The sequence below is a fragment of the Lonchura striata genome, chromosome Z (assembly GCF_046129695.1).
Source record: "Lonchura striata isolate bLonStr1 chromosome Z, bLonStr1.mat, whole genome shotgun sequence".
Classification (NCBI taxonomy): Eukaryota; Metazoa; Chordata; class Aves; order Passeriformes; family Estrildidae; genus Lonchura; species Lonchura striata.
The window spans coordinates 76,514,443-76,538,165 of NC_134642.1; the positions used below are offsets into that span (position 1 = coordinate 76,514,443).

The window sequence follows — 23,723 nt, forward strand, 5'->3', positions numbered from 1 at the left end:
TTTAAATATGCATGTTTTTCCCTTCCTTTTTATTGTTATTACCTTAATGAAAACCAGTTCTTATATGCAGTTCCACACCATAAATAAAAGACATGTTTTACAAATTATGTATGTAAAATGTGTTTTTGTCAAAGACCCTTCTTTGTTTCTAGTAAGATACTACAAAAAGCTATAAAAATTATATAAAAAATTTATTTTTAATTGAGGCATTGGTACAAACCCTAAACTTCTCAGCATGAGGACTTTTAGAAGTATCATAAGATTATCTGTACTGGAAGGAATGTCAGCAGACCTCTAACAGATCTCAGTCTAATGTCCTCCTCCAAGAAGGGCTCTTGGCCATTGCTGGCTGGGCTTGAGCTCCAGCCCAACCACCTCTGTAGCTCACTTCAGAGCTTGCTTCAGTTGGCAAACACTTTTTGTGCTTTAGGGGACTCAAAGATGCTTGAGTGGGAAACTCTGTCTACATTACAAAAAAACAATGGAAAAAGTGAAAGTCTGCCCTGGTGAATACGAGATAAATAAACTGCCTTTAAAAATACTAAACCTGTTTCTACCAGATTAAAATATCACCTATAGTTAAATACACAGTCAAATCCACCAGAGTTTCACCTAGATCTAACAAGATATCCTCATATTTATAAAAATGGAATGTTCTACTATCAGCATGACTGCCAGGGGAATGTCAATTGAATAGCATGTCACTACCTTATAATGACTTCTTGCAGCTATTAACAAAAAGTAAATTAGAATAAACACATAAAACCATAGACATCTGCTTTAAAAATAGTTACTGTTAAAATAATCTTCTGAAGAAACTCTATTACAATGACTAATACACACAACAATTTATACCAATCATCATTACATTATATAAATGGAAATATACAATTACTTATCCTGCTACTGAGGAATAGATGACTTCTGACTAAATTAAAACATGAGATAAGCTTTCTCATGGCTGTATCCAAAGAGTGAAGTGTTGTCTCAGACAAAGAAAATCAGATATGATGTGTTACATTCAAATACTAGGTAATTTAGCATACTTAGCATCTTTATTTGCCTTATCTACAAATTCCATAAGATGTCATAGCACAAAGAGATTCAGAATCTGGTTGCATATATTTAAATGGATTTTTAATTCCTTGTTCTGGACAGGACTGAATCTGAGGAAACATATATGTTTAAACTCTGAATAGCTCAAAAGATTATACACCAAGCTCTGTTTCTTGAGATATGCAAGCTGATCTCCAAGCAAATCTACTTAACATACCTGGCTGTCACTGAAATTCTGTTCCTTTTACAGACAGAGAATATTTTTAAAAAGAGCTTTCTGAAAAATCATATATGGTATTGAGAAGTTAAAATATTAACATTATTAGGAAGATAGGGGAAAAATTATTTTGAAAGATGACAAAACATCTCAGTGTTACTCAAGAGTGTCTGTGTGAGGATGTATATTGTCTTGATTATACTTCCTCAAAAACTACTTCAGGACAAGACACAGAGTGAAGTAACATATACTATTAGAAGAATAAAGCAACTTCTGTATGAGGAGAGAACAGCTTGAAAAAGAGACAACTAGAGCAGAAGACAATAAAACACTCCAAAATTATGAAATGGTAAAGGTGGCAAACAGGAATTTAATGACTACTTTAACATAAGCACTGTAACATAAAAAGTAATGGACTCAGTAAAGTAATTTATCTGAAATAAACAAATGTAAGTACCTTTTACACAATATAACACTGAACTGGGAATTCAAGGCAATAGGATGTTTTGGATGCCATTGGCTAACTGACTAAAAAACCCACATCTTGTCAATGTTCATAAACCCAGTGGTGCTGATAAAACTCCTTCTCAAAGGTTTGCTAAGCTACTGGCAAGGTATATATCACAGGGTAATCTTTCCTCTGTTTCCAACTTTTCTTCTACATTTCTGTGTTGGCACCTGGCACTGGTAAGACTACAGACTAGAAAAGGATCTCTTAAATAGCCACTTTTATGTCCTTGGACCCAACATCTGTTTTCTAAAGGAAGTGTTAGGACACATATCTTCCTCAAATTCAAAGAAAAAAAATCCTTTCCTTGTGCTTTCTTGTCTTCAGTGGGATTAATCACACCAGTGCCAGGAACAACTCTTCAATTTACCCTCTCAATTTATGTGAATGCTTTAATTAAAAATGCACTATTTTTCTTTTTCTCACTGAGATATGCTTTGTGCAGAATGCTGCACAAGGAATCTAAAGTGTGAAAGAAACAAGGTGTGAACAGCAACACAGAAAATGTGACAGCCAGCACAAAAGCACAGCTGAGTGCACAAGATCTACTTGAAAGTTTTCAGTGTAAAATATTTTCAAAGAGCATACATAAAAAACCTCTTTCATTAGAAGGAATAATGCACTTTATGAAGAGCTGAAACTCCATCAGACCACTACCCGAAAAGTCAAGATTCTGTCCTGATCTGATCTGCCTCTTTAGTAGTTAGAAATGTTCTGTTTTGAGCTGACTACATCACACTACAGAACAAGGGAAAGCAAAGGCTACTTACTTGTATTTCTATGAAACTTGCAAAGAATACCCATCAATGTATTTTAAAAATTATTTAAGCCCTCAGGAATCCATTTACATGAACAAGAAACATGAGCCTTTGCCAGTAAATATGGTTAGTCTTCTACTGCATAGAGACTGAAACGTCTACCTTTGCTTCAGAGTAATGAAAGCCATCAATGACACTCTAGCATAGTATATGCCTCTGCTAAAAAGTGTTGCTCACCCAACTCACACACAAAACCATTTTCAAGAGTGAAACAAAGCTTAATTTTAGAAGAAGTCATCTATAAATAATTTCAGCTTACAGTTGCACTAGATGTGCACACAGACACATAGCAAAGATGCAGCAAAAGAGACCTAGAGTATATTTTACAGGCTTAGAAAGTCAAAAGGGAAACTTCTAGAGAAAAGGTTTTCCTTTCTGACAGATCACCTCCTTACTGGAATATAATGGAATGAGGTATCACATGCAGTGATGTGTTCCATAGCTATCTTAATTCTGTGACATACTTGGACAATAACATATGCCTACTGTGCAGATAATGGAGCAAAATATAGAATTCTGTGAATTAGAGACGCACAGAACTCATTCAGTTGGGAGGGACCTTTAAAGGTCAAATACTCCTCTCCCCTGGTTCGGGGCATGGACATACTTCACTAGACCAGGTTGCCCAAAGCTCCATCCAAGCTGGCCTTAGCAATTCCAGTGATGGAACATCCACAACTTCCCTGAACAACTTCTTCCAGTTTCTTAACACCCTCATAAAACTTTTCTGCCTTCTGTCTAATCCAAACCTACCTTTTTTCTGCTCAAAACCACTGTCCTTTGTCCTATCTTGGAGACATCTCCCTCTCCAGCTTTCTTGTAGGCTCCGTTCAAGTACTGGAAGGCCACAAAAAGGCATTCCTGGAGTGTTCTCTTCTCCAGGCTCAGCAAGCCCATCTCTCTCTGCCCTTCCTCAGAGGAGGGATGCTCCAGCCCTCTGATCATCTCTGTGTCCCTGCTCTGTACCCTCTGCAGAACGTTCCTTGTCTTCTTTCTGCTGAAGACCCCAGAACAAGATGCAAGACTCCAGGTGGGGTCTCAGCAGATCAAAATTGGGCAGGATGAACTCCCTCGACTTACTGGCCACGCTCCTTTTGATGCAGCCCAGGAGAGAATTGGCTTCCTGGGCTGTGAGTATATATTTCAAGCTCATATACATATGAAGACATGTTAATGTTTCCTTCAGGTTAAGAAATCCTAATCACTCAAAAACATTTTCTGAAATCAATCTGTAGCCATAAACTAGAATCCACGAGTGATAAACAGCAAGATTGCAACAATTTTTCTTTTACTCCACACACAGACATTATAAATTAATGAACTGCCTTCACAATTATAAAATAGAAATCAATGTGCCTTTGTGTGTAATTTCAAATAAATCTGGTTTTGATGAATACAAACTGAACCTGCATCAAGTAAACTGTTTTTTGCTACACATTTGTTGAAAACTGCCAGCACTTTTGTGCTTTTTAAATTCCCTTCACATTCTAACAACTATTCATTATATTGTATATTTTATCTTGTTTGATGGAACCACTTAAAAATATGGAAATATTAAGGACTAAGAGGAAACATTAAAAATGTTAGAGAACATTTGAACAGTGTGACTGGTGGATGTTAAAACGGTGATCAAGAAATATGCATGATTTTATGAGGATTTGAAATGTCAGATAGGAAATGTTTTTAGATGGTACATAAACAGTCAAATCCAAGTGAAATACAATATCTGTAGCAACATATAGTAGCAATGATAAAACACAAAAGAGAGAGTATCTGATAAACTAGTATGAAATAGGACCATCAGGTTGAATATCAAATCTAAGCAGCTATTTGCCATATTTTATAGTCATCCTTTCTCCTTTGTTTCGTTCTTTCTGCATGAAACCTCATTAGATAAACTATTTACCTATGTCTGTAATTATAAAGCACAGCTACAAAAGAAAAAATCTTGTCTGGAAAAGTTGTGCAGGATTGCCATTCTAGAAAGCACACTGCACCCAGTTCTAAGAAAACATTAATAAAAGTTAGTAAAAAGAATGCAACTATATTTTAAATAAATAAGGCTACAAATGGTTTCAGAGGGAATCAGTGGCTTTTTTTCTTCTCATGTACATTGGAAATATTACTTCTTTTCTTCTCTAGAAAGCGTACTGGTATTAGTTTGGATTATACAAAAGCAATGAAGCAAAGGGATGATTCATAATCAGATTGAAGATGACACAACAGTATTTTTTTTGTTTTAAAAAACCTAATTTTCAATTTTCTACTCAGTAAAGTAAGATTAGCTACCACTATTCCACACACAGAAACTTATGAAAAAGTGGGAGAAATAAGCTTGAAAGTAGGAAAAAGTGTCAGGTAAAATCCTCCTGTCCTAGATTGCAAGGCAAGATGTATTCTATTTGTATTCTCTCGAAGGTGTGGCAGTTATCTTCTGTTAATTGGGCAATTTTCTTTATCTCTTCCAGAAACCAATCCTCCCTCTGGAGAGATACCTGCTGTTCATGGCTTACTGCATGTCACCACATGACTGATAAAAATAACAGCATCCCATTGTCAGATGCTCTGCCCGGAGGGAGGAGCCAAACACTCCTAACTAGATATAATCTGAGTTTTTGGGACACCAGACTCAGCCTTTCCACTGGATTCCCACAGGAACAGCTGGGTTTTTTTCCACTGAATCTTTAGGGGAAGATCTACAAGATCACTGCTGCAACAGAACCACACCTGCCACTCCAGCAGGACTGCAGCCACTCCAATTTAGACTGCTAACCACACCCTAATAAAAAAAGGGGTCAAATTTTATTCTAACTCTGTCAGTGGTTTTTCTTTTGTATTATTACATGTATTTTGGGCTTTTCCCCCCCTTTCCTAACAAATTGTATTCCTGACTTAAAGTTTCTCACTGGTTTTGCTTTCAAACCAGAACACCCCCAAGTATGTATAGAAAAGCTCCAGTATTTCCTTACAGCAACATGAAAAGGCAGTTACAGGAAGGAGATATTTTCAGGTTTTTGGGACATTTATAGCCTAACCTTATATTTTGACTCATCTTAGTGCTGTGTCTGTTTTAGAAGTAGACGCCTCCACTGAAGAAAAAATTTGGCTGCAGGTGGTAACAACTGCTAGAAAGAATTCCTTTGCTCTCCACTTATTTTCTAGGGCTCCTTTCTCACCAAGGGGTGGCACATGGCTACTATGGAAAATTTTATGGACCTAGAGGTTGATCCAGACCAGCTACGATGATTTCCTTGGCAGGAATTTTGTCTGTGGCATCAGGAAGGTTTTTATCAGTAGCCAAGCTGAGTGACAGTAACACACGCCCACTCTGTGACCTCTTCTATTTCTAGAGCTAAACTGAGAAATCTGAACCCAAGAGTATAACCCACCTGACCCACAGGGCAGAGATCAGGTAGGATGATAAATAAATAGCCTATTTTCTATCAGCCATATTCCCTTCCTAAAAGTGCCTTTATTGTCTCAGAGTAGCTACTCAAGCCTCAAAAAGACTATTGAAGCAGTCTCTTGACAGGAAACCTTGATAATGGCTTGAGTCAGCAAAGGTATCACAGCCAAGAAATTAATTTGACCCAAGTTCTGCACAGTAACTTGGTTATACAGAACCAATGCTATTGGGTATGTAAAACCAATTGTTCATACTGATCTTGAACTTCGGTGTTTTGTCAAAATGTGTCCTGGCATTCTGACTTTTTCTGGGAATTGGTGAGGGCATAACAAAAATTACATTATATTCCACTAAAAATTACCACAAAAAAAACCCAAACAAACAAACAAACAAAAAAACTATCTCCCATGCCAAAGACAGACAAATGGAACGCAAGAGGAATTTCGTTTGTAAAAAGAGTGCAACTGATGAGATAAAATGCTTCAACTATATTAGTGAAAGCCTGTCTGGGAAAGCCATGTCAAATTAAGAACATGGAAAAATATTCAGTTGGAGCAAAGATATAACAAATTCAGTTTAAGGATAGTAGACTAAAAAAGAACAATGTAACCTCAGTGCACAGTTGTAACAGTTATTTGTACCAGAGTGACTGGGGACATTGCTAAGAGCTTTGAAACACATAGCTAACTTTGGATTAAATTCAAAACGTATGGATTTCAAAAATGTACATTAATTTTTAATATTTTATGACATAAAATTTGTAATATAAAGTATTAATTCCTCATATTTTACAAAGGCATTACAACAGCTTAAAATTTATTAGCATTTTTCTTATGAAAATTTGAACAGAATATTATTGGACGGCTGCAATTAAAATTAGTACCTTGCCCTAATTCTAGCTTTCACCATTAGATCTAGTCTTTCCTACTGAGTGAATATCTGTTCTTATGCTAATGGAAAATGAATATATTTCTGCAACAGAAAAAAATCCTAACTAATTTTTTCTCTTTTCAAAACAATGCAAATACAGTCATGTTCAGAAGCAAAATCTAATATATGAAGAGTAAGAATAAAATGCAGGGTCTGCTACACATAGTAGGGAATCAGGAAAATAATAATGGAAAGACCCATCAAATGGTTAAATTCTGCCTTTGATAATTTCAGAATAACTCATCTGTTGCCTAGAACAGCCATTCCACAGGTCTGTATTCTTGAAAGACCATTTTCTGAAAAAAAATCATCACTTACATCACCTGTTAAATCTACCATAAAAAAAGAAAAAGCTTGGTAGGAAAGGTTGTGTTCAATTTCCATTCTGGGCCCAATCCTAACAAAACAAAAATGTAGGTAAAAGAAAACAACTCAGTTTTAAGTAGGGCTACAAAAGAAAGATGATCCGAGGATCATAGTTATCATAGTTATTTCCCAGGAAATAGTTATCACTTTATGGGTTAAATCCTTACAACAAAATCTGAGCTGTCTTACAGCTACTTACAATGCTATCTTTGTATATTGTCAGTGGCTTTACTAAGTTACTATCAACCATGCAATCAACAGTCATTTGAAGTGAGATCTTCAGCCTGAATTCAAGCTACTCAACTTTAAGTCATCAATGCTATAGAAATAGAGTGTGATTACACATTGGTACATTTCCCAGATATTTTGTGCCCAGAACTTGCTTTGAGTATTATGAACAAGTTTCTAGGTTTGGAAAGACAGGTGTCTGCTAAGGAAGGCAGGAGCCTCCCCGAGATGGAAAAACGTAGACCCCTTCCCCCCGAATTGTTGTAAATCTGAAATTAAGGGGAGCTCTTAGGCAAAAATATGGGACCAGGAATAACAGTTCATTATTAGGAAAGAAAATAAAAAGATAAAATAAACAATGCAGTGAACCAAAAGAACACTGACAGAGCCAGAATACAGCAGAGCCTGACACCCTGCTGGTCAGGGTGTTGGTAGCAATCCAATTTCAGGCTGCAGTCTTCCTGGAGTGACAGGTGTGGTTCTGTTGGATTAGTGATCCTGTAGAAAAAGGGTGCCTCTTCAGAGGCAGTGGAAGAGGCAGCTGTTCCTCTGGGAAAATCCAATGCAGAAAAAGCTGTGCTGGTGGGCCAGAATCTCAAGAGTATATATGCAGTTAGGAATGCCTGGCTTCTCCATCTGGGCAGAGCATCTCACAATGGGATGTTATAGTTCTTATTTATCAGTCATGCAGTGACAGTCAATGATCTACATTTATCAGCAGATGTCTCCCGGACGAAGGGAGGATTGACTGTGGAAGAGATAAGGAACAACTGCCCACTTAAACAAGACAACTGCCATACAGATAGCATGTGGAATACGTTTTGTTTTTTTCAATCTGAGACAACAAGTTTATAGAATTTGAAAACAAAACCAGAAAGACAGATTTCCTCTTCTCTTTCACCTCTACTTCAGAGAATGATCATCATACCAAAACAGCAATGATGTCTTAGCAATCTCATAAGTTAACAAAAAGAGGTCTGAGGCATAATTTTGTGCTCTTCACCAGTCTTTATGTATTAGCTTGCTTGTGAGAAGCCTACTGTTCTTTTAACAGATTCATTTGAAAAGATATTTGCTACTAACATCTTCAGAAAGCTGACATTAACATATGCATGAACCAAATTTTCCTCTATCCATATCCTGTCAAACCTGTTCTCTCCTGAATTCATCCAGTTTATTTTCTAATAGACTCCAGAACTAGCAAGCATCATCCCTCTGGATCTGCTCCCACTGTGCAACATCCCTGGGAGAAACACACAAACTACAGCAAATAAACTCCTCTTAGGAAACAAACCCCTTGCAGAAATCCCAATTGCCACCAGTGATCTATGGGTCAAGCCTATATTTTGTTTCCAGCGCCAGCATGCAGCAATACTCCAGCAGCAGGCTGAGCTGTCCTATCTGCTTGGCACTCATTTGTGACAGCACAGCTCACAGCTGTGCTCCCAGGGTTTCACATACCCAACACAGCTTCCAGTGGATGCCTTTTAGAGAGGAGAACACACTGCAGCATAGTGGGAGGGCTTCTCTCCTTGACATTGTCTTTATCAGACCTCAGGATTTCTCTTTAGTGATTTTTAAATGACTGCTAGCTCTGCAAAGGAAGATAACATTGAGATTATTTTCTGAAACCTTGTCATTGAGAGCTGTGTAAACCACCTTTTTCCTATGGTGTTTCAATGCTCTGTCCATTATAGACAAAAAGGTGAAAAGGCAAGGCCTGTAAAGTTCATGCCACACATGTATCTTTCTAAAGCCTCGTTAGCCCATCTGTGTGTTATATTTCATCTGAGGCTAAATAATTTGATACAAACATATGCTGTGTTGGTTTCAATGTGACTGTGAATGACCCATTTACTTCCCCTCTGCCAATTCTGCTAGTGGGTGTGCCCACACTTACACTAAAATGGAAAAAAAAAAAGGAAACAAAACCCCCAACTTGTGAGCCTCCAAAATGTTCTGAAACCAGGGGCTGCACTTGTTTTCAGTACAGCTCTATCTCAGATTCTTTTACAGCTCTTCATTGCAAAAGAAAATGATTACTCATTTTCTTTGCAAAGTCCCCTGTATCCCAGAGGTAGACAATAAAGTACAAATAAATGTGAAATGAAAAAGCAAGTTCTAACAAAAAATTCTGCTAAGTCCATTTTCTTTGACTACTTGACTAAAGATATGATACAAAAATGCAAATTATGACACTTGCTTCCACTAAATACAGACTAGAAAACATCAATACACTGTTTCTGCAGTGCTCATGAAATATTTGAACTATAACATTTCTATACAGAAATACTGCTTTACAAAGTTAGAAATAAAAGTAATTCGCTTTTACCCATTATAGAAGTAACTTTTATTTTCTAATTTTTCTTATGGCCTATAAATTTACCTGTTGAAGACAGAAGGACAGAGCTCAGAAAAGGACTTCAATATAGCAGTGTTATAGTATTGAATTCCTAATGTAAATCCAAACAGCACTAACCTCCCACACACTCATAGATAGGTCCTCATGCCTACAAATGAGGATAAGGATAAAAATAAGCATAACACCTCAGAAGAGGATTCACAGAAGCAACTTCTGCTGAAAGAGACACACAAGACACAATGGAGACAGACAGAGACTTTTGTCTTGAATGGGAAGGAAATGAGTATACTGGTGAGAGACTTCAAATCTCATTCCATCCAAGACACATGTACTACCAGCATCTACCTCCACTATGGTGTGCCGTCCAACAGCAAAGGAGCACAATCCAGATTTATCACCTAATGAATCAGTAATTTTCTTTGAAAACATGTTCTGTTCTTAAAACACCACACCAGGCATGTCAGCACTGACCTAACCCACACAAGGGTCTGAAACAGCAATGCTCACACTTTTTCTCACGTTCTAATTCTTTGATGTAAACCAAAACAGGCTAACAGGCTTCCCTTAGCCTCTGAAAAGCCTATACATGACATGGGCATCAAATAAACAAATTCCTTCCCTCATATGGGGGCCTGACAGTGCCCAGATATTCTCGCTCCCCTCCCCACTCCTCAGTGGGGTGGGAAGAGAACAGAAAGAGCAAAACTGAGTAAAGTCAGTAATCAAGATAAAGACAGTTTACTGGGTGAATGAAAGAACTGCCTCCCACCTTCTTCTTCTGCTACCACAGCTGTATTGCTTGCTGAGCACGATGCTGGATTGCATGGCATTTCCTTTGGTAATAGGGAAGTTTTGAGGCTTTGCAAGTTCCATTCAGGTGCAGCCAAAACACTGGTGTGTTACTAACAACATTTTACCCACAAATAGAACACACAGCACCTATATTTTGGTACAAATGTTTGGGAAGAAAGTAGTAGCCATTAGTCTTAGTACTTGGTAACTCCAGACAAAACATCCCCACATATTTCTCAGTGCTTCTGATCTGAAACACCCTCTCCCTGTATACCATCAAGAATTCAGAGATTCAAACTAATCCATTTAAACATTCTTGAAGGAACTTGAGTATTAAAAAGCGAGGCTACAGAAGACACTAAGCCAAACTGCTCCTTCCTGTACTAACACCACTGTTTATGTTCGTGCCAGTGTATTATTTCACTGAAGCACTATTCATGTTAAGAACCCAATGACTTGAATTGACAAAAGCAAAAGGCCAAACCATATAGCACATATAGATACAGCTTTTTTGCTTATTTCCACATCACCTCAGTAGTTAACTAAGCATTTGAAGAAATCTGTTACTGGCTGGATGCTTAATACAACCTCTCCTCATCACAAAAAATCAGTAAGATTAAAATTAAATGTATGTATCTTTAAAAACTCTTGGAAGGCATTACAATCAAAATTAAAAGAAGCAGAATTTTTATTATTGTCTTATCTTGGAAACACCACTTTAAAAAAAAGGAAGGAAACCTAAGAATTTTCTCATGCATGCATATTCTAGCTAGAATCAACAGATAATTAATCTCATGTGTCAAAGAAAATCCCAAGAGAAGCTATTCTCAATTCTATTAATACTATATGGCCAACGTCACTCTCTGTGGATTCCAGTCCTGTTACTGGTTCATCAAAAATAGACTACAAAAAAATGTTTCTAGTTTGCTTCTCCATTGCACAGCTATAGGTTTTTTTTAAGAGGAGTATGAAATGATCAAATGGGAGTTATAACACATTTTTATGGTTTTCAGAAACACAGTATGTATGAATAAACAATGTGTTACTCCCTGCTTAGCTCCCAGGAGTCATTAGCATTAGTTAAGAGTGCTATTGCTCAACCTGAACAACAAAAGTTGGAAATGGAAAATTTCATTCCTCTTCTTTCTTATGACTAATTCTGTTGCTCTCCACTAGTTGAAACCTGAAATTCAATCTGCCAAGAGTAAGTTTTATAAGTGTTAGGTATATAAACATTGCTGATAAGGAACAAAGCAGTTGCCTCAGTAACAGATGAAACTGTTCTCCAAAACAAAGACTTACAGAACTGTATTGTCAAAAGGTAAATAAGAATTTTTAAAAATTTATAGAAATATCCCTATTATCATTATAAACTTATGTTGGTTTACCTGGCAGAATGGACCAGGGAGTGAAAAATAGAAAAAAGAAATTTAATGCTCTGTCAGTTATACTTCATCTCCTCTACTTCAACTGTGCCTACCCCCAATGAGAACTCTTAAAAAGTAAGATATCTCTTGACAGACCTTGCTAAATCTTTCAGAAATGTGATAAAACAGAAGAACTTGTGCAAAGGAAATAAAAGCTCATCCTGTGAAACTTTAAACCAGATCAGGGCATATCCATAAGAGATGCAAGGGTGTTGCTACTCTGGAAAGCAGCTGCTAGACTGAAAAGTCAACCCTGGAATGTCGCCACTTCAAGAACAGGAACATCACTTCCTGTTCCCTGCGCAGGACAGGATACTGGGATTAGACTAACAACTTTACACAATAGATTAGGTTCTTAAAATCCAAACTAAGTGGTTTCCCATTTGTTTGTATAACTTTAACAAAGCCAGTTCCAAGATACCTTAGGCAAGGGCACAAGGGTACTTTAATGTAAAACTCTTATTTTTAACATCCACATCTATAAAAACCAGAATTGTACTCCACTGAAAAGTAGCTAGTGTGATGTTTTTCCCCTAGTATTTTGAATATTTATATACATGATGCAAAAGACACAGTCATTTTATTTTTAGAATTCTGGTTTTGACGTAATGATAATTTTTTTTTTCTCAGATGATTTATTCATCCATGTGTTCCAAAACATCTTTTCTTAATAAATATATTTTAGCAGTTAACTAAAAAGGTAAGACTGTTAGTAGGAAGAAAATAAGCAGAAGTGTTGGCCATATAGATTACTCACAGTAGTTGTTTCTTGGTACAGAGCTGCTAGAAAACTACTTGATTTCGGCATGTTTCAGTTTCTGAAAGTATTTTCTCTGTAATTCCCAGAGTAAAGAACTCTGAAGATGTGGTAAAGTTACACAAAGGGTCACTACATCCAAAGAATAGCTGTTTGCTTTGACTAATAAAGAAAAAGAGACCCTGCACTGAGAAGTGACAATAAATAGCTACAGCATACTTCTTACATAGACAAAATACAGAGATTTCACTAGGAGTTCTGCCATGTTTAATGCAGGATAATAGTGCTCTGTCACAGGCAGGATCACAGAGGAAATAAACAGAGCACAGGCAAATCCCACAGGATGTCCACACAACTGTTCCATACACAGAAGATGGGAAGGAATCTAATGTGACTAATAGTTCAAAATACCCAGTTTCCTACTGGCTCCAGTTGGAAGAGCAGCCAAGAAAACATTCTTACACATTAAGATGAGCGTGAGAACTTTGCTTTTTGGATTTAAGAGAGGAAATACAAGAAAAAACTTCACAGAAAACTAGTGTATTTTGGATCTGTATTGCATGTCAGGGCAAGGAGGTGGTGGTGTTCAGGCCCTTCAACAGAGGTCTTCAAATACTCACCAGCAAAAGCACAAAAAAAAAAAAAAAAAAAAAAAAAAAGAGCTGTGCAAGGCTCTGGGAGTAAACTGACCTCTGCTTAATATACCAACTACATGTTCAGTCTCAGAATCCTCTCTAATTCCTCCATGGATCCATGAGGTGGGATCCATAGCAGATTGTCCTGCTGATCCTACTTTTGAGTTTGGTTGTCTGCCACCAGTAGAAGTATGATCTGGACTCTAACCCCAGCAGGCTCAGCTCCTGTTTGCCTACTGTTTAATCCATATCCAATGACAGCTCTGCTGCTGAGACAAGCCTCTATGCAGACACAGAGAGTACAATTTCATTTGGAAAGTATTACTACAAATAATTCTAATGAAATAGTTCAGCATTAAATCTCAGCCTTCTTAATAAAGTTTCTGAAATTAGTAATTGAAGTCAATAATAAGAAATTATGTGATTTGTTCAGTGTAATTACTTTATAATTAAACTTCTTGGGAGTGACATTAGAGAACAAGTAGATGTTTTGAATCAGTTAAGATGTTCATTTAAAGATCTTAGCTCCATTTTGAACTCAAATACTGACTGCCTCATTTATTTTGTCAATATGTGCACAGTGATATTAAAAGTTCCATATATTATTAGCTTTTAGAGACACTTTGGGAAAAAAATCATGCAATGTCTCTCAAATTGCTCTCAAAATCTAGTATTCAAAACTTACTGATCAAGAAGTGAAAAAGAAAAATAGAAAAAAGTGATCATGGGTAACGAAATAAATCTACTGAAGAAAAAAATCTGAATACAATGGCCATTTATGATACTACTCATTTAAAAAGTAGTTAGCATGCTGGACTTTGCATGTATATAATCTGGTTTTAAAACCTAAAATCCTTCTGAGATTCTAAAGGAGCATCCACCACTCACAGCAGCATAATAAAGCATGAAATCAGAAAAACAGTAGTTTCTTTTTCCAAGACCACATTACCTTCTTTTTAACCCAAAAAGTGCATAATGGACAGAAAAAATGTTTTAAAAATTATCCTAGAATGCAGTCAACTCATCAATAGAGACTATCTGATCAATAGCGACTCCGGAATACTATGAAGCTCAGAAAGTTTCTTTCATTAAAAGAGAAAGAAGAACAGGATTAAGAATTTCAGTGCAGTGCTGTGATTGTAGCCAAACTGATCAGTTACTAGATAAAACTCTGATATAATTTTATACTGCATTAGAAATTAAGAATCTGGCCTCACTAGATCAGAAGTCTAAAAAAAATTATGCTCTGCCCTTAGAAAGTGCCTAACACTATATGCTTTAAAGGTTAATGAAGGAGAAATTTGACAGTTTGATGCATATTAAGAGGCATACGGACAATAATTTTCAAACCTTGAGCCTGCACCCTTCAGCATAAATCTTCTCTGTTTGTATTTTACATGTGAGGTTGGAATCATAAACCTTATTGATAATTAGGTATGAAACTATTTTGCCAAAAATTCATTTTGTCTCCATATTTTAATACAATTTTAGGTTCATTAAATCAAAAAGCTCTTGACATCAATTTAAATTTACTGTGGAGCTTAAACCGCAGATTCAACAATTGCATAAATCTATGCAGTCATATCAGATAACACTGCTAGGTATAACCTAAAATACACTTGATCCAAATTTTCAACAATTCAGATGGCAGAGCTTTTTTTGCCTCATTCACAGAGACAATGTATGTACTAATACATTTCTTAAGACAAATCCCCCTAAAGGACCTTCAAATTGGCCAGTTAAAAACTGCACATTCTGAATTACCATTCACATTTGATAGTTTTACCCAGATTTAGCAGATGAAAATTAAAACTGTTGTTTTTTAAACTGGAAGCAATTTCAGACAGGTTTATATACACATAAAAACAACCACAACTATGTATGACAGACATTTTGAATACTTAAAATTCAATACACTCATGGCCCATAAACTGCTAAAGTCTAAATGTTTAACAAAACTGAGTTAGTCAAGTAGTAAAGGTTTTAAAGTCTAATCGATGACACATAGCAAAATATCCTGAAGAATAATTTATGCCTAAGATTTATTCTCATACTACATTGGGGTAATGGTTCAAACATCCCTTCTAAACTCATCTCTGCAGCTGTAACAATAAGAACAGCTACATAATCAGTAACTGTTGTACAAGCCAGTAGCAATACTTTAAGGCATCTTCCTAAACGCCACAAACAGCAAGGAACTCAAGCTGAATATTACCATACTATCATAATTTGATGTACAAACACATTGCATCACCATCATCTTTTGAATGATTTTCAGGCATAGACCTATACATTTTCAGGCATAGACCTATATACAGTAGTTACAAAGACATTGTAGACTTCATCTGACATTTTTGTTTAATTATGGGGTTAAAAAGAAAAACATCTGCTTAAAGCATGGATACATCTTTTTTCTAGTAAGTGGTTTCATAAACATTTTCAGTGATTCTGATCAATGTTCTTCAATTGCCCAGGCATCTGGCTAAATTCAAAATGAGAAAGATTGCTCCAAATCCTAGATATTTTATGAAGGAGCTCAGTACTTTCATATCTGCCAGGCTTCATAATTTACAGCATTGCTTCCTTACCCCGATGCTATTTAGATTGTATTTTTTATCTTCACAATTGTTTCCCAAAGAAGACATGCAGAACTTTCATTGTACACTGAATTCAGACTATTTTTAAGATTAGCTTATCACAAAATGATGATACATTTTGTTACAAAGAAGTGCAATTGGAAAAGTTATTGTGCAAATGCATTTCAATTGTTTGCAGCAGAGCTGGCTAAATGAGTGGCCAGCATTTATTACCAAACAAACCTGTCACAAATGCAATCCATTACATCAATATGGGAAATACCGTGCTCCTTTGGACATGCATCTTTTTTTTCCTACCTGCTAGGAATTCTAGTTATGCTTTCATTGTGCTGAGGACAGATCAGTCTTTTCCATACACTTACCCTCTGACAGCATGAATAAGTCTCAGTGATGGATAGGCGGTTCGCACTTTCAATTTATTCTTAAGGATTAATGCATTAACCCACTCCACATGCTTCTCTCCACCTTTGACCATGAAAGCTGGGATCCAAAGGACACTGTCATTCAGCATGGATAGTCTATGCACAAATTTTTCTCTGTCACTCTCATTCCGAAAGCCTCCAAATGCTCTTTGTACAACTGATGGGTTCATGGTAATAAAATCAGATTTAGTTCCCACATCGGCAGCATACTCCACCACAGGAGCTAGATTGCACCTGAAGAGGAAGAAATTAATGGAAAAATGAAAACAAATATGAAACATTAACTCAGAAAAATGTGTGCATTAAGGGAAAGCTAAAAGAAAAGCTAAAAGCTTTTTTTTTTACAAAGCTAAAAAAGGAACATACAAGCACAATTCAAATTAATGTGAGAAAAAAATACCAGTATAAAAGGTATGATAATACACAGTATTTTACTCAGATTGGACAAGGATCAGACAAATTTTTAAAAATATTAAGTGTACAGAATGCTGTGACAAAAAAATACCCCTCTTTGGAATCATTTGGAAACCATATCATTATGCTCTAGACTACATCAACATCTAAAGCAGCACTTGTGAATAATATGCTTTCTTAAACCTATTACCTTTCATTATTTGTTTATCATCATGTTGCCAACAGCTCTCACACAAAGAAAGCCATGCTACCAAAATAAGGCATATTTTATATAATTAAGTCCATGCATTTTTATTTTACTTTACTTACAACACAATATTTAAATATTATTTACAAATTACCTTTACCCCATCTTTAAATGAGTTTTTAGTATGTTCATTTTTGGTATTAGCACTGCAGTGGTAAGATGTTTAGAAATTTAGTATTTTATTTGACTTAGAACTGCAATTTTTGGAAAAAAGTATTAAATTTTCAGTTTTTTGTTCATATCCCATTTTCAAACCTTTAATTTTGCGGTAGCTTTGTGCCTTTTTCCTAGGGTTGAAAAGTTCTCATTATGCCATTGTTCAGCAGATTTTTACTTCAATTACATAAATACATACATACGTAATCCCACATATGCATTGAGGGCAGATGACAAAATTCAGAAATCTGACTTCAGTGACCAGTATAATGTGACAGAAACAAATCTTTTCCACAATATCCTCAATGAATTAGCCTGTAGCTGGTATGCCCCAAAACCACACCCTAACAGAACATTATTTTCATAATAAACAGACTGCTCTGTTTGAGCAAAGGATGGCAAGAAGCAATGTTGGAACAGGCTCCTCCAAAACATTTGCACATTATCAAACTCCTAATATAAACAAAGTATTCCATTAATTCTGCAATTTTTTATCCATTAGTTTCTTCTAATGCCAGATGTCCAATGACATAAAAATAAGTCAGCATTACTTAACATCAACTGATGACTGAGTCCAGTCTGATAATACTAATTACCCAGAAAATAATTTTCATTATGTAATTATCAGGTTAAGAAGTGGTCCTAGCTTCTTCAGAAAGACATTCTGAAGACTATAAAGCAAATATATTCCTAGGAGATAATGAAGTCCAAATTTCTGATAACTTGTGGGCAGATGTAAGCTAAGGAAATAGATCTACATTCTTCATTGTCTTTATGCATCTATTCTACAAACTCTCTGCATGCATTTCAGGCTGCTACAAGTATCTTCTAGAAAATGGTAGTTAGGGCACAAGAAAAACTCCCACTAGCTTTTTTAATTTCTTGTGAAAACCTTAATGCATGAACTTACAACCTGCCATTATTAAAAGGTTTTTTTTAAATCTAAAAATAAATGTGATAAAAAAAAATCAAACCAAATACCTAAAACCAACCAATCAAACTGTCTGAATTACTGCTGCTTTTGAAAATAACTCCTTTAAGGGCAGATTCCACAACATAATGAGGGATTTGTATAGTGAGTTTGTTTTAGTAGTCATGTGATGAAAGCTATTAATGAAAAATGTAAGACAGATTTTGCCATTGCAAATCCTGCTCCCTCTGAGTCCAACTTTGAGAAACAGATCATGTATGTACCAACATCACCACGTTTAAAAAGCTGCCATATGCATACATTGTATGCCATTACTGCTACATCAGTAACTCAAATCTGTAATTTAAAAAGGTATACAGTGTAAGCAATATCAATTTGTAACTTATCTCATATTCAGATTTTTCAAGCAAAACTTCAGAAAATAATGAGCAATCCAAGCACACTCAGTAACAATGATTGCAATACTTTACCACACTTATTGTAAAATGTCTTGCTTGTAACTACTCTGAATCTACCTTCCTTCACTTTAAAATTATTGCACCTTGTTGTGGTGCAACAGGCTGAGCTAAAAAGTTTATCCCTATATTTCTTATACGTTTCATGGCTAATAAAACTGGCTATTGTGTATTTGTATATAGACCTGAGTGTATGTATATAGCTTTTACCTGTTCTGGAACTTTTACATTAACCTCTAACACATCTTTATGCTATACCACAGTTTCATACTGCTGTTGGAATTGTTAAGTTTATTTTGTTAGAAGATGTCAATGACCTGCCACCAATTCTCATGATTCTTTCAAGAAAACTTCACATTCAGAGGCAAACACAGATATACTAATTTTCTTTTAAGTGACATGAAGAAGCCTATTAACTGAACAACTTTTAAATAATCAAAGCAATATGCTTCCCTTGTTGTATTTTTTAATTCTAGCTAATTTGCCATAAGGCAGAGAATGCCAAATATAATCACAACAGAGAGGAGGTAGTGAGGGTGTTTCTGCACCAAAAAGCATTACATGCCTAGGCATTTATTCACCATAAATAAAATTATACTTTTCTTGAAGTTTTTAAGGAACAATATATAGAAGATTGTAATTTACTGAAATTCTTCTTTCTCACATGCCACATTATAAGTACCTTGTAACATATGAATGCATATGGACAAACTTCTTGCAACATACCATCATTTTCCATTCATTCTAAAAACGACCTCAGTGTTGTCTTCACATTAGCATGCAAGCAAGTAGGCTACATGAAAGCTGAGCAAATCAAACTTGCTATGCCACTGTTACTGAGAATAAAAGAACAGTAATGAAGAGACACACTGAGCACTGAAGACTGACTTAATTAAGCAAATAGCTAAGAATTTCAGTATTGATAATATATCACATTATAAAAATGTGATTTTGTAAATTTGTAAATGTCTTGGATCTCCTTCCCCTGAGCAAGCTATTGACTGTTTCCAGACAAAAAGATGGAATGAGCATTCTCCCAGCAAAAATAATTGTCTAAGATAATGGTTTTCATGGGTTCCTTTGGTATTTTTTCCCATAAAAAATGAGTTTCAGTGTATTGTTTAAAACAAAGAATCTCATGGGTATTTTTTTCAGTATAAAAACATTTAATCAGAAGCTCTAACTACTACTTCCTTCCCTTGTACAAAACCAGAAAATAATTAGTTATTTCTTCCTGTACCTCTTCTAAGCACTAACTATGGCAGAACTATTTAGAAAATGGTCTAATGAGACAAAAATTGACATATTTTAGAGAGGGCGGTTAGAAAAATACCTAAGTGTATGGGAAACACTCATAATTCATATGATTGCTAGTATCGTAGGCAATACTATCCATGGTACCTGCAATTAATGTTGCAGTGCCTGTTCTTCCCATGACATCAGACCACACCACAGACAAAACCTCTGCACAGCTATTTCAACAGGCTGGTTACTCTAAACTTAGTATTAAGCATCAATGATAATATTTAGGAAATTTCTAAGCTTACACAAACACTATGCACAACCATAATACTAAAAGGCAAATATACCTGTAACATATTCCCAGTAAAAATACAGGGGTTCCCATGCATGAGGTTTCAGTGTTGTAACAGAAGATTTTAAACTGAAAAATGCACTGCACTGTTATCACTAAAAGAGCTCTGGGATAAAAGGCAAAAATCAGATAATGTCTGTAATATCATGCAGTATTTGAGCACGCATAAAACAACTGAGATAATAAGACACGCAGACCAAAAAGTCTCAGTAATTGAAAGTCTGATTCTTTTACGAACACCTGCTGCATGTATTAGTTACAGCAGGATATGTTAAGAAAAAAAAATGTGGGGAAAAAAACTGCTGATGGCTGGAGTTGTATGCCATGAGAAAAAATTGAAGAACGGAGTAGGTGCTCCTATACCACACTTCCATCAAACTGGTGATCATCTCTGGGTTTGCTATGCCATCTTTGTGGCCCAAACATCCATAACATACATAGTCTTTTAGAAAGCAGAACTTAACAAAGAAAGTAATGCAATCAAAATCATAAAAAATACGCTCAAATGAGAAGTCAGTTATTCTTCAGAGATTCAGTTCAACTTGCTTTATTATTAATAAGTATACAGATAACTTATATGAATACAAAGGTCCAGCACACAGTATTCATAGGCCATATTTCAAGTTAACTTTAAATAAAAGCCATTAAAAATTTCCTTGAGTAAAATGGCTATTATTTCAATTTTATCTGACATTGAGAACTAAAACAATACTTTATCTACAGTAGAATAATGCAAGAAATGGCCATGAATCTGTACATTTCTTAATCCCCTAATAATGGGTGCACTTGAGGATTACAAATTTAAATAAGTACTTTAAAACACTATAAAGCTATGGGAAAGAAGTGCTTTATACTGATGCTTTGTTTCATTATTATCTTCTCTTTGTAGACCAAAGCCAAAAATATCAGTTGCACAGTAATAAACAAATACTTTCTGAGAAGACAAAAAATGAAAATCAGATTGTTACTGGCAGATATATCAAACCTTTCTGAAACATAAGGCATTACACTAGATTAGTGTCAATAACATGCACTCCTTCCTGAGTAGCCTGCAAGGTTTTGTATCCAGATTCATATCCAAATTCTTGCAAGAATCAAAATAGTAATCTTGAGTTCAGTGGTTCATGCCATATTTAGGAAATAATTGGACATGAAAGAAAAATTAAAGGCTTGAGGAAGGCTTAAAGGCTTAAAAAGCAGGAGAGGAAAAAAAGAGTTCACAACTGAAGAGAACCTCACAGCTGGGCTACACTCAATCTATGTGCAAGAAGCACACTGCCCTAATGCTTGTGTGCATATAGCACATATTCTCACCCAGTTCTCCAAATAAAGGTGTGCAGCAGTGCTGTGGTAACTTGCACATACGCCCAAAAAAGAGGAATTTACAAAAAAAAAAAAAAAAACAAACAAACAAACACAAACTTCCTATTTCCTCCAACAAATGCAATTATTAGTAAAGTGCATGGATTCTCACATGATGTTCTGCATACTTCTTCGGCTACTGAAAAGAATTAAAATTGCTTCAAATTAACCATAGGAATCGGAAGTAACAGTGAATCCCCTAATATATGCACTTCATCTCAGTTCTTATCCATAGTACGACAGAGGATTTTCATGAGAACTGCAAGGTGAGAGGCTCAGGTACAGCACTGCAGATTGTATTAATATACAACAATCATGAGGGGGTTTTAGTATATGCCATGTAAAATATTGACTTGATATATCCTTTCATAACAGAAGTTCACAAAAATACTAGATCTATGACTTCAGTATGAAGATGGTTTTTATTACATCACCTGCTAAACCACTTCATTAATTCCAGTTGTCCAGATTAGAACTTATATTGGTAATTGACAAATTCTTTCTTCCCAGCATCTCCCTGAACAGCAGTGACTGAAATCCAAGTTATCAACTGACACAGCACAGTGGAGTGTCAGAAGAAGTCTAAATGGCATTTTAGAAAGAGCTGCAAAACACATTATCTACATCTTTATTGTGTGTCCTGCTGCAAAATTACACATGTATTAGTTTTGCTGTTCTTCCCAGTACTATTCCTTTGACAAGAAAACAAAGCAATGAATTTCTATCACTGAAAGTTTTCTGCATATTTTAAAAAAATTATTTTAAAAAATCCCACAAAAACTACAGCAGTGAAATATTAAAAATTCTATTTTACTGCATGAAAAACTAAGAAATGGAACTTAGCAGTATCCTGAACACCTCTGCCTTAGCCCTTTTATGTGAAAATACCATCACACATTACTATCTATAAAGCATATTCTGTTGGGTAATTAGGAAGACCCACATAATTGTTATAAGTCTGATACAGAAAAAATAAAAACAAATTGCAACATTATCAGGACAGAAAGGGTTAAAAAATTATTCCCCTTCCAATAAATTCAGAAAAAATATGATTTCCATTATTTTGGATAAGCACTTTGGGGCTGTTAGAATGGAATGTAGAAAACTGCAGTAGTTTGAACTTTCCAAAACGGATAACAGCTAAAATGTTAGTTATTTAGATTAAGACTCTTCTGAACCTTTTCACCTCTTAAAACAGTCAACAGGGAAAAAAAAGCATAGTGTTCCTGAGTTTCCAACCATTTAGGAAACTAATATATCAAAGACTCTGTATTATCAACAACAGGGTTCAGAGTAACTTAAAAACAGTATCCTTTTTTCTCAGGACAGTTAAAAGAAGTCCACGGAAGATTAAGACTAATCCTATCTGCTCTACATTTGGATGCTTATAGGATATGTATTTATTCAAGCAGCCTCTTTAGAACCCATGATCATTTGTATATAGGTATAGAGAAGTCACTTTCTACTGGTATTTCTTGAACATTCTAGACTTCTGTCCTTAAATAGCCACCTAAATCACCTGCTTAAGGACTAACTTCTTAAAAAAACAAAAACAAAAAAAAAAAAAAAAAGAAGAAACAATCCTAAAATGTGACTACATGAGTCAATCCTTCTCCGTAGAGACCAATCGCACCTGGCTGACTGGAACAACTCCACCAGAGCTCCCCTCTTCTCAGACACTCAAATCCCCGAGCAAGAACATTGGAAGATTATGGCTTTCCTCTGCTTTCATTTAATGTTTCAATGTAGTGTGACAAGTTTAAGGAAGAAACAGAAGACAAAAATAGAGCTGCCACATTTGAGTTCTGAAAAGGGTCTAATGAGTCAGATATTATGCATTCAGATGTTATTTTTATAGGAAGACTCATGCTTTAAAATATGTGTGTTAAATTGGCAACTTTGCTTTCAACAGATCTCCTGGCTCCAAGGATTTAGCTCGACTTGCCATGATGGCCATGGTCCAAACAAGGTGTACTAAAAAAAATTTGAAGAGAAAAGCTGATATGAATAACAAAAACCAAGAATAAAGGCAAATTAATATTC

General features: G+C 35.5%; 1 protein-coding gene across 1 annotated transcript in view; it reads right to left on the reverse strand.

Moving 5' to 3' along the window:
• The window catches only part of ST8SIA4 (ST8 alpha-N-acetyl-neuraminide alpha-2,8-sialyltransferase 4), a 57,990-nt gene that overhangs the window by 8,614 nt on the left and 25,653 nt on the right, over positions 1–23,723 (reverse strand). Inside the window, exon 4 of the mRNA XM_021543994.2 lies at positions 16,462–16,755. Coding sequence (XP_021399669.1) covers positions 16,462–16,755 — 294 coding nt within the window. The remainder of the gene's footprint in view (positions 1–16,461; positions 16,756–23,723) is intronic.